General features: G+C 41.0%; 1 protein-coding gene across 2 annotated transcripts in view; it reads left to right on the top strand.

Moving 5' to 3' along the window:
• Positions 1–12,517, top strand: part of GRM3 (glutamate metabotropic receptor 3) — a 108,931-nt gene that overhangs the window by 54,975 nt on the left and 41,439 nt on the right. For both annotated transcript variants that reach the window (XM_087766370.1, XM_087766371.1), the window contains exon 2: positions 6,210–6,813. In XM_087766370.1, the coding sequence (XP_087622496.1) occupies positions 6,316–6,813 (498 nt within the window). In that variant the 5' untranslated portion in view covers positions 6,210–6,315. The remainder of the gene's footprint in view (positions 1–6,209; positions 6,814–12,517) is intronic.

Raw genomic sequence — 12,517 nt, 5'->3', positions numbered from 1 at the left:
CAGCTACACAGAACCAGGATGTGAGCAATTTGTGTACCTGACATGTATCTGTCACAGTAAGGCTTGGCTTCCTTTACAAATATTTCTCTTCCAGATGTGGCGGCGTCTCTAATTATAGTTGGTAACGAGACTCAAGCTTGTCCATCACTTTTTTTCTGATAAAGTGATACATCTAATCTTTCCATGCAGTTCTCATCAGGCATTAAGGTCAATTTCTGGCAGAGCACATATAAATGTGCCAAATGTGTTGGATGAGTAATGCTGCTATGCAAGTTATCCGTGATCTCTGAGAGAAAAAAATCATGGCATTTAACTCGTGTCAGTCTTGAAAGATGCGCCAGAATTTTGAGCCAAAACTAGAATTGTTTTAGAAATGTGCTTCCCTAGGACAAGATTTGTAGGGCACAGCGAGGGCTCAGGGAAAGATCTCTCTCTGATGGGGTTTCCTTGGAGACAGATATATTGATGGAACTGTTAACTTCAATGTTGTAATGTACTACAGGAGCACAGGCGTGGGGAACCTCCCTTGTGACCTTCCACTGAGGCCTCCTCCAAAGAAAGTTTACTAAGGGTGGTAGGTGATACCAAGTTGACATATGGCTTCAGGCACCACGATATCACATTATAGTCCTGAATAATGCAGGAAAAATCCATCACTGCCAAGAGGGAGCCACCCACAATAAAGCTAAACATAATCTTCTCCAGCACCCACGTCAGTTCTTGTTGCATCCTTTCTCAGAAAGCTGCGTAAACAGACAAGCCCTGCAAAATACTGCAAAGGGGAAAAAATGTGGGGGAATTTAGGATATAGCACATGGCAGAGGTTAGGGGAAAACCCTCCTGAGTTTTAGCCCAGTCATGTAGATTGTCCCATTTGCTAGTTAATGGTGTTGAAAAATAGCTAGGAGATCTGAAGTACCTCAGCTCTCAATAAAGTTTCCCATTTCATCCTTATAAGTGGAAAATTGGAAAGTCTACAGCTGTTGGATAGACTTCCAATGCCAACCATTGGTGCTGATATGGTGAAAGGTATCAGCAAAATTGTCATTGACGTATGAACAATTATACTCGACCTACAAGTCATCTAGCTAAATGAAAGATTCAGCTGCACTTCTTTTTGGAGTTTGACACCTAGAGAAATAGACTGAAGACACTTAGCCTAATAAGAATTCACTCCTGAACCGATAGCACAGGTGGAGTTACTCTGTGAGCTGAAAACAGAAAGCCTGCAGAAGATCAGAGCTGTCATGAATATAGCCCTGGAAGAAAGCCAGGAAAGACAGATTTAGTTCTGGAGATTATATCGGTGAGATGCTGAATGTGGAAAACCCAGACATCCTCTTTCTCATTCTAGTTGCTTTCACAGAAACAAGAATGTGTACATCCTTAGTAAACAAGCAAACTTGCACCAAGAAATACTGGATTTGTTCAATCAACTTTTTACAGGCACAGAAATACTCCACCAAAACTAATTATTCAGACGAAGAGGCAAGGTTGTTTTCAACAAGAGCAGCACAGCTGCCATTTGACACAAGTATGTGAGTTACTTTTACTGAGGGAAGTGCTGACAGTGTCCCACAAGAGCAGATGTAGCTCTCCCCTGTGGACCTTTGCTGGTGGAAAGACAAAGGGCTCTGGAGTGCCGACTGAAGGTGTTTCACAAGGCGAGTGCTGCTGGCTAAAGCTCAAATAGGGAAGTGCTGGCAGAAGCCTTCTGATCCAGACATGGAAACCTTTATCCTTCTGCCTGTTTCTGTCTATTTTTCATTTTGATATTTGGATTGCTTCTACACCTAGGGTCTACTTTTATTTCCACCAGGGATACAAAGCCTATAGGGCTGGAGTGTACGTATTTTTAATATTAACAGGACACCTAGAACAATATAACCCTGCCTGTAGCTGGAGTTAAAACATTAAATAGAAATGAAAAATGAAAGAATTGCAGTTAATCAACAGGTACTTCTTTTTGAAATGTTCCAAAAACATGCTTTTAGTAAAAGAGGGTACTGCAAAGCCAAATTGGTGTGGTTAGTGTAATAAAATCACTTTTGTTAGGAAATGGCAAATCTCGACTCTGGGTGCTACCTTCAGCACAGTTAAGGGGAGGAATATGGGCTGTATTAGCCTGGAATAGGTATAAAATGTTTGTATATATAGTCGTGAGTTATGCAAGCTGCAGAGAAAGCATGTGGGAGGTACATGCCAGAGAGAACAGGAGAGAAACTGAGTTGCTAGCCCATCTTTGCGAGCTGCTTTAAAATAACCTGCCTTCTTCACATCAAGCTGTCTGTTCACTGTCACCATAGTGACGCTGCTCACCAGCCACTCAAATCTGCCTTGCGGCTTCCTTCAGAGTCCCACTGCTGAGAAGATGTTGCTCCTGGAAGCATCCCCCCCTCACAGCCCTAAGGGGAAACCTCCCCTGACAAACCAGCCTTTGCATTAATGCCTCTGCTCACCAACCTGTGCACGGCACCCTTGCTCCTCAGCAGGATACTGCGATGCCGCTACGTGGGCAACAGTGCACAGGCTGCCGAGTCTGCAGAAGGAGAGAAGCACATTTGATACCTGAAGCTGTATTCTTGGTAACTGTCGCCCATTTCTAAACAAAGGATTTGAAAACGTAAGATAAGATGATCATGTTTTCCTGGAAAGCAGGACAGGACTCTGCATGTGTGGTGTCTCCCTACAGTTTCAAAGCCTCTGTGAAAAGCTCAGAGCTTCACAGAAATTGCCAAGTGGGGAGGCTGAGGTGGTTGGTGTGAGTGGATGTCCCTCACCCGTGGGCACCCCTTACCAAGCAGTATGTCCCCAGATAGGGTGGGATCAGTCATCTGTGTTCTCCAACCCAGGTGGGGTTCCCACCATATTCTCCCTTCATATGCCTGGACACCTTCAGACCAGTGCTCTCAACAGAAAACAGCAAGGAAGAAACAGAGAAATGATCATACCTATTCCCAGTCTTCACCTTCTCTGATTGTTCCTTGACTTCTGCTGGATTTGATCCTCTGCCATGCCATGACTGTTTTTGGTTTCCTTCAGCCGGGCCACTGTAACGAGCTTAACTGATAAAATACAGAAATCCCTTTCTGTCTTTGCAGGGAAAATCAGGTTTCGCTATAGCATCATTCATTTTACATATACGCTTTTTATGTGCAATGTCGAAATAATTTTCAGTACCTTTCCAGCTTTTATTGCTGACGTATCAGAGGCACATAGACCCCTGAGACACAGACATGATGCAAGGTGGAGGGTGATGCCATTTGCAGAAACCAGCACCTATGAAGGAGTCAGGGGGACGAGAACAGCCTCCTTGCTGTTCAGGGTAAATCCACTGTAGCTCTAGGCATGTCCCAGGCAGGTTTTAGAAAACCTTAGAGGACCCCATTTACAAGCCTTTTCTTCGGCAAAGTTAGTTGTTCTTGGAAGTGTTGAAGAGCTGTTGAAAACAGGCTGGTTTTAATATGACCTTATAAAAGACTCACATAAAAGCAAGAAGGAGCAATGGGAAACAAGGGAGGTTTATCATTAAGGTATCAGCGGAGCACTGGCAAAGATCAAAGTTTGATTCTTGGCTGTGCTGATGACCTTCGATAAATCATTCAAGAATGGGCTTGGAAGAGAGAGCAGCTTGTTTAGGAAGTTTTTCAGAGTCAGTGCTTCAGTGGCAACCAGGGGGTGCAGGGCACAGTTGAAAGCATGTTCTTCAGTTCCTAAAGGGAAGCAGAGACCTTTTCAAAGTCTGATAGTGATTGTGAATGCCGAGTAAAACAAAATCTGAATTTAGACTCTTCTGAGAATCTCATTTCATCTTTCTCTGCCTCTTTTTTGCCAAGTGTAAAACAGGAAAAATAAATATTTTACCAATGTTGTAAGTATAAATGTATGAATATTTGCTGAGATACAGTGATGACAGAAGCTACAGAAATAAATAGGATGGATATTGCATTAAAAAAAAAATCCCAAGTCCTGTTTTCATCCAAATGGTGGATTAGTGATGAGAACAATGGAAGTCGATTCGACTAAATTATTAACCACACAACCATTTATGTGACAAATGCCACCTTTTTGTCTGCTAATTATTTCCAATGGGATAGTATCACCATTTTATATGCCCAGTATACACTTGAATAATACTTGGTAAATTATAGTACTAAGTCTGACACAGTGCTGAATACAGTTACTTCGTTACTCCTCCTAATATTACCAGAAAATGTATTTTCTGAATCTGGTTAATAAACCACAGGTGATCAGCAAACTAGCTTACTTGCAGATCACAGGGGGATGATGAAGCTTGTTTTCCATTGATGTATCACTTATTTCTGAATGCAAAATTCTGCTGAGACAGCCTGCAGCTCAGACTACACACACGTTACTAGGATAACAGAGAAAGACCTTTAACAGTGCATCTGACACATTACTAATTTATGAGAGAACAATGTTGGACTAAATATGAATAAAAAGCACATCCTTTCACACAATTTGGTACAGTAACATTGAAATTGTACCAGGATAAACAACTGTCTTGCAATAAGTGTGCTCACCCATCATTCAGTGTTAAATCTTAATTGTTGCTTATTTCAATTTCTCTGTATTAAGTGTTTCTAAATTATAAATAACCTTGCAACTGTGATAATAATATATACTCTGTTAAGGAAAAGATAAGTACAGAAATAAATTATTAAAGTGATCTATTTAAATATTATCACATTTGATTTATCTGAGGATTCGGAGATCAAGGCAGCCACTTTGTCATATTTGAAGAGATATTGACAAGGAGTCTATGGACAAATCATGCATCTATGTTGCATAAATAGACTTTGAGTATGCATATTTACTTACAAAATTGTTACAACATGATCTTCACTCTAAGGCTTGATTTTTCTCCTTTTAAGGACATTGGCAAACTGTCTTGACCTTAGTGAAAGTAAAATCATGTCCTAACTACATACATCATTGCTCTGATCTCTCTTTGATCTGAGCACTGAACTGTGATTAACGTTAAAGAGAGCAAGTCCAGCCGTAAACATTTTCATACCCTAAGCAAATATGAGATTCCTCCTTGTCATGTCTCTTCTTTTTCTCTTTCATGTCTCTTTTATTTTTTTACCTTAATTTGCTTGCAAGAAAATCTTTTGTGCCTTAAGGAGGCATGGTTTTGTGATTAAGGCATTTTGTGGAGACCTAGAATCAGTTTCCAGGTCTTCCACATAAAGACTACCCTGGGTGGGTCACTTAGTAAAGTGCCTTGCAGAACTGCAGTGCTAATAACTAAATGGACCACGGACCATCCTCTGTTGGTGATGCCAACCAGCATGAAACGGACAAAACACTGTGACCACATCAAAACTGTTTCTTGGGAATGGTCTCTGGTCTCTGCTTATCCATGAGCCATGCCCAGGCACTGTTTAGAAGAGCACTAGTTGACCTGAGTCAAAATCGTCCTAGGGAGCATGTTAACAGTGACATGGTATGGCAAGGACTTGATTGCTTTTCTATTATAGACACAGTCTTCAGTTCTCACCTAGTAAAACAGGGCTTCTCTTGTGTTTCAAACATTTGTCGCAGCCCAAAAATAGAGGTAAAGCCCCAAGAGGTTTCTTCCATCCTCTCATTGCCTGCACCAGGTGAGCAGGCTAGTAAAGGAAGGCAGGGCAGGTGGACTTCAGCAAAAGACTTTGGATCTGAAGGCCAAATGCTGAGTTCAGCAAAAATTAACTGCAAGGGGATAACACTGTGACAGTGCTATAGCTGAACGAATAGTAAGTAGAGTGCAATCAACAAAAAAAAGAAAAATTTATTAAGGGAAGGCTGGAAGCAGCTGGAGACACAGTGAATGAGAATACATAAGATTTCAAGTTCAGAAGAGAGAGAGGATGGAATAGGAGAGGATGGTATGAGAAAAATGCCAGAAGTGGCCTCTGTCTTTGCAAAATGTAAAACATTGTTGAGCAGTGATCAACATCAGAGATATCACCCCATATGTCTGTGGTCTTTGTCCATAGCTGTCATAGTAGATGCTTAGCCTGTAACCAGTTATGAAGCAAATGGAATAAAGTGCTCTATGAGAACACAAGACAAATGTATTTCTTACTTTCTATGTTATCCAGCAATCCCTTAACACTGCTCTTGAATGTTTTATTGCTAAAAGTTTTGTAACAGCTCACATATCCTTTTGCCTTTTCTAATTCCTTCCATCTCTTCTTTAGAGGTCCAGTGGAAAGACTTGTTGGCTTGTTCTTCACTGGCCTGTGGGACAGCAATTCAAATTTGGCAATGGATCAGAAGGACTGAAGAGCACTTTTGCTCCCACCAATGTTTCTTAGAGCTGCTAAAACAGGACCAATGAAGATGTTCACCAGACTCCAAGTCCTTGCGCTAGCTTTATTTTCCAAAGGAGTTTTCCTTTCCCTAAGTGACCACAGCTTTGTAAGGAAGGAAATTAAGATAGAAGGAGACCTGGTCTTAGGTGGCTTATTCCCAATCAATGAAAAAGGGACCGGGATAGAAGAATGTGGGAGAATCAATGAAGACCGAGGCATCCAGCGCTTGGAGGCCATGTTGTTTGCCATTGATGAAATCAACAGAGACAACTACTTGCTGCCAGGAATTAAGCTTGGAGTTCACATCTTGGACACATGTTCCAGGGATACATATGCCTTAGAACAGTCTTTGGAGTTCGTCAGGGCATCTTTAACTAAAGTGGATGAAACAGAGTATATGTGTCCTGATGGCTCGTATGCTATTCAAGAGAATTTACCATTACTCATTGCAGGAGTCATAGGCGGTTCCTATAGCAGCGTCTCCATACAGGTAAGTTACAGGAGCTCCATCAGGTGAGAAACTTTCATCTGCAATTCCTGTGAGAGAACCACTGCTTACATAAGTTTGTCAATAAAGCAAGTCTTAGCTCGATCACTACCCTAGGGGTCAATCTAGCATATAATTTGCACTGAATTTATATTAGTTTGATTCACTCTTTAAAACACTTGCTGTAGTTTAAACCTCTGGCAGCTGTCCACTTTGTCTAGCTATGGTGTATCCTCAGGGCATGTGAAGTTTCCAAAAGTCTTAGTATTTATTTTGAACTTTGCATTTCATGAGACTTTTACAACTGTAAGTTCAGATCTCTGCTTTCACATCAATAATAAATTACACCACCTTTATTTTTGAATGTATGTATGCCTGCCATGTGCATACATAACATTTGTCATTTAAATAATAGAGATTTGAAATGGCATAAGAAATCCTTATCTTACTTCCAGGCTGAAATAAAGAAAAAATGGCATGCTAAGCAGAAACTTAAATTACACCTGACCAAATGATTGTAAGTTTTTAGTGTCTAATTAAGCACACCAAGGCCAATGAAAATTATTCTGCTGATCTCAATGAGCAAGGTCTCAAATATCCCATGCAGGCAGTACAGTTCCTGAATGGATTCTCAATTTGCTGTCTTTCCTTTTGTTTCCATATATAGTTCATACTAAGACAGTTTTTGCCAGGAAATGTTGCCTGGCAGAGTGCAGTGTAAGCACTGTCAGAAGTCCAGCACAGAAGACAGATGCCCTCAGTATATCTTGCTCCCTCCTTCTGGCACATTGTAACTGCAGCTTTTGATTGTGTGATATTGGTCTCAGTAGGGTGTTGGAGGGTATTTAATGGCTTGCGAAGGTGTAAAGTCGCAGATGGGTTAAATGCTCCATATATCCTTCCAACTATGGTTTTATTGCATGCTTGATTTCAGTTGCAGGGGACTAAACATAATGTTGATTCTTTTTGGTCTTGGCTTCCCATTTTTTATAAATTCATGATAAAACTTTAAGTCCTTGGCATTTTTTTACATTCAATGAACATGAAGAACATATATGCCCTCTTTTTTAGCAGAAATTCTGTATTTCTCCTCTCCAGAGGTACTCCTATGGCAGTGCACCCTCAGATAGTCTAAAGTTCCCCAACATTGCCAGTGTGCACTATCCATGAGCAAAAATGCCCCCTAGCTTCACTGAAGCTGCCAAATCTACATATACCTCATTATTTTAGGTTAAATTAAACAAGCCAGTCCACATCACTCGTAAGCACAAGTGAGCAGTGTCTTAAGCCCAGATTCAGGTAAGCTAAGACCCTGCATCTTGTATTTCCTAATGGTCAGCTGTAGGTTTCCAAAGGTACCAAGTTTTGACAGTGCTGGACTACTATGAGCAATATGATTTTCCAGACTAAGTACAGGCCCTAATTACTGCATCAGTGTCAAAGGAGGAAAATGTTCGTCTGTACTACAGACTATCCCAGCAGTGACAGAAAGCTCATGGAGCTCATTTACATGTTTCATAAACAGGCCAAGAGTTCATCCAATGCTCATTAGGGAACCGGCTCCTGCTCTTGTCGAGGCATTAAATCCCATCAGCTTGGAAGCATGGGCAGTTTCCATCAGACATGCATGAGCACAGAAGAAGCATTTCAACAAATTACATTTTATTCCCTTTTGTGCTCCAGTGTGTGGCTTGTCTGTGTATTCATAGTAGGGAATACATGGGCAAATGGTTACCCATACCACAAGAGAATAGCTTCTGCAGAGCAGAGCCTCAGCCATCTCTAATACTAGGCATGGGTTTGTCCCACTGTGGACCAGCTAGCATATCAGGGATGTATCCTTCACCAGTTACGCGGGTCTGATCACTTAAAGCAGAAAGAAAAAGTAAATTCCAGGGCTGGAAAAATGAAATCTGAAGAGATGATAGCTACAAAACCTTGGGCAACACAAACTGTGTGTTAAGGGAATAATTATTCATTGTCTCTTCCAATCAGACAAAGGGTACATCAAGTGAAAGCAGCAAAAGACAAGTTGTTGCTGATGCTAAAAACTAAATGAGTTCAAGAAGTGACTAGAAAAAATAAGGAAATTCCATATAGTTAACACCTCTGTCTCAGCAGTTCCCAGAGCTGTAAGTATCTCAAGGCTGGTAAAATATTTTGAAACGTCATACACTTGCCCTGTTCTGCTGGTGGAGAGGTGGCAGTGGTTTTGCTGTATCTTTAGTCTAGTCATTTCTGCTCAGTCTGTTTCTCAGTCCACCCTAAACTCAAGTGTCTCCAATTGACATGAAGTAGCCTAAAAGGCACATCCATAGAAGTAGTTACAGCCGAGGAAATGATACAGATATTTCCTTCCATCCCAGAAACCCTAAGGCAGGCACACCAAGCTCCTAAAATGGCCTGGGGCCTCTTGCACAACATCTGTCAATCTGTCCCTTTGAAGCCAGTCTCTGGTGATCACTGATGTAAGACTAAATCCATATCTGAGGCAGCAGATTGGACGCAATACACACTGAATATACATCATATATACCAGTGCTTCAATTCCAAAAGCTTGGGTATGGAGCAGCTGTTGCATGGAAATGCAAAGTCCTGATAAGAAAGTTTCTCATTCAGTACACGTGAAAAATGGCAGTATAGCTGTATGCATATCTGTAGGTTGCCCAATTTTCAAAACTTATGAGGGATGATGAAACAATAGTCATATCTAATATTACTTTATACAGCTTCCCTATAGTTAACAATAGTTGTTCAAACACGAGATCTTCCTTACACAGTTCTTCAGAAAAATAAAGAAATAGGCTCACAAGCCATTCAATGTGTCATAGAGGATTTTCCAGCTAGAAAATTCAGTTGATTACTTTCCCTTGACATAGATTGGGTTTGCCTTCCTTCAGTCTCTCTTTTCTAGCTTTCCTCTAGATTTCAAATTATCTAGAAAATATGTCATTAAGCCATTCACCCCTTCTGCTTGTCTTGTTAAGGTAGCCAGTCATGACTTCTGTTTCAAAAGAAAATCCCTGTCAAGAATAATAGACATTACAGACTCAAGCCTGAAGATGTAAGGACTTCAAAGCATTAAAGCCACGCATTTTGGTGCCACACCAGAAGAGACTACTAAATTTCAGAGACAGTCACCTGTACAGAGTAGTTCCAGTAGCAACTGGAATCACACCACCGCGGAACATCAAACCACTTCAGCAGGCGTGTGTGCAAGGCTTAGCATCCCCATTCCCCGTGCTTTCAAACAGCACTCAGGGTGCTGGGTGCTTCCAGATGTAGCCCTGTCAAGAGTTTCTCTTTTGCCTGAGAGCTGTAGACATCGTAAAGTCCACAGCACAGTTTCTTAGCCTTAAAATAAACCATGCTGTTCTCTTCAGACAAGAAATTATTCCTACCTTTTTTTTTTTTCTTCCTGTGAATTTGCCATTGTATTTCAATACCTTTTCTTCTCCTCCTTTCACCCTCCCTCTCCAGACTTTTGTCTGGACAGCTGTCTGCCAAATCACTTCATGATGCTCCTGCTGTCAGATTTCTGCTTCTTTCATTATCCTTCTACGAAGGAAAAAAGAGTTTGCTGGTAAATCAGCAATGAACACCTTCCCCACTGAGACATTATGCACGATAGGCACTTTTTGCAGAGACTAAAAACAACAAGAGAATGCAGAATGCTTAACTATTTTGTGGTCAGACTAGGCTATTATCATTAATGATGATCTGGATAATTAGTTTTCAGATGTTGTTTTTAAATTAGCAGTAAGCCCAATCTGCACAGCATTTGATCCCTCAAAACCCAAGCCAGGATTCTCAGTCAATGGAACAGCTCATGTAAAAAAAGCTGTTTTCATGAAATAAAATTCTGACCTGAGCTGAATCTAGGATCAGAAGGTGAGTTCTCCAAAGTTTGGAGGACTTTATTTTGGATTCATGGCTTTTCATTTGAGCCAGATTACCCACACTCTCTTAGTTTACAACAGAAATTTCAAACATAATTTCCTTGGAGATGTTCAATGACATTGTAAAAAGGATAAGAAAAAAGCATGATTCATTTGCACAGAGGAGCACCTGCATAGCAAATGCCGTGTTTAAAGTACTTGGGTCAGCTCTGTCAGGAATATGCATGTGTAAGCAGGAATACAACTATTCGAGTGCTGGATTTGTTCTCTGTTTCTGAAAACTGGACCCATCTTCTGAAAATGAAGATTGGGGTCCATTCCCTGCAGTCAGCTCCCTTAGAGACATTAAGACATTCCCTTAGGTAGGCTGGGCTTTACATTTCCGTATCCACTATATTCACATTGATATAGGCCTTTAGCCCTGTGTAAAGTTTCCTTTATGCTACCAACCCACAAGACCTCCAGATCACGGTCATGAAAGTTATTCCCAAGTTAGAACCTCATCCAGAAAAAATGGCAGAATAGAAACCAGTACCCAGCTGTCTTCTCTTGAATTCCTTGCTGTGTCTCAAGTAAACTGTAGCAAAACCACTCGAGAAGGTTTAAAGGTACATTACTGCTATCACAAAATCTAAGGTCTCTCTCTGAAGTGAGTAACCATCTGGCATCAAATTCAGAATATGTACTCATTTACTGGCAATCTTTTCCTGGCTGTCATTTCTCCTTAGCCACACAAGTCTTCCAAAGGCTCATGGAACCTGAAAGATAACCACCTCCATTTCCTTCCTCCAAGGATAAACTGTCTTCCAACCAATAAGTCTTAACAATAGCTTGTGACTTTCATAATCACTGAAAATAATGTAAAATCCTTAGAAGAACTACATAAAAAAAAAAAACAACACCCATAACATATGGGGCTCTGTCCCCCTGTGCATAGACCCAACAGGGATATGGGCAGGAGAAATGCGCAGGGGGCTGCAGGGGTTCACCAGGGACCACAGACCATGTATGCCATCTGTGCTGTGCTTGTAGAAGAGCTTTGCATTCAACTGTGCAGCAGCAGCATCTGGTGATTTTGTGTTTGTAAACCTAAACCAAATCCTTATTAAAAGATCTGTTCTGTGAGATGGGCCACCTACCACCAGCATTTAAGCTACACATGCACTTGCTGACTTCCTGGTGCCTCCTTTAAACTCTTTCCCTATTTATGTCAGTTCTTTCCCTCCCTCTGCTACCTCTCAGACAGATCCTTGCTGTTTGTTCCTCTCTTTGTTTCTATCCAACATTCAGAAACTGAACAGCCACTGGGTTGAAATTTTCAAAGTGCCCAAACAGCACTGGACATGTCTTTCCTAGAGATTTCAAAGAAATGTGAGTACCTTCCTCTGGCTGGCTTCTTTGAAAATCCCAAGGTAACTGATTCCTTTGCAGTTTTTTTTAGTTTGGGATTTTTTTTTTCTTCAGTGTGAGTATTTTCTCCTTTTGCCAAAGGGAAATGATATGGTTTTAAAGGGATGGATAAGTAACCCATGAGATCACAAGTAAGACAGAAGGAGCCCTACCATGTTACAAGTGGGAAAGGATGTAACTACAAGAGAAAGTGGCCAAAGATAGGAACTAGTTAGGGACATCTTGACATCACGCACACTCATTCCGTCCCTTGTGACTAGGACTTATGCATCAGCTAATGAGTCTCAAATAACCATATTTATCAGTGATGGCTCTTTTAACTCCAGAAGCTATTTCGTGCTTTTAGAACCATCAACCGCAGATTTAGTCCCTTTTCTCATCATGTGTAAATGTGACGC

Source organism: Nipponia nippon, unplaced genomic scaffold (genome assembly GCF_047370975.1).
Source record: "Nipponia nippon isolate SJK-2023a ecotype South Korea unplaced genomic scaffold, ASM4737097v1 scaffold_3, whole genome shotgun sequence".
Lineage (NCBI taxonomy): Eukaryota > Metazoa > Chordata > Aves > Pelecaniformes > Threskiornithidae > Nipponia > Nipponia nippon.
Note: the sequence above shows the minus strand (reverse complement) of the source record. Positions and strands in the feature narration are given on the sequence as shown.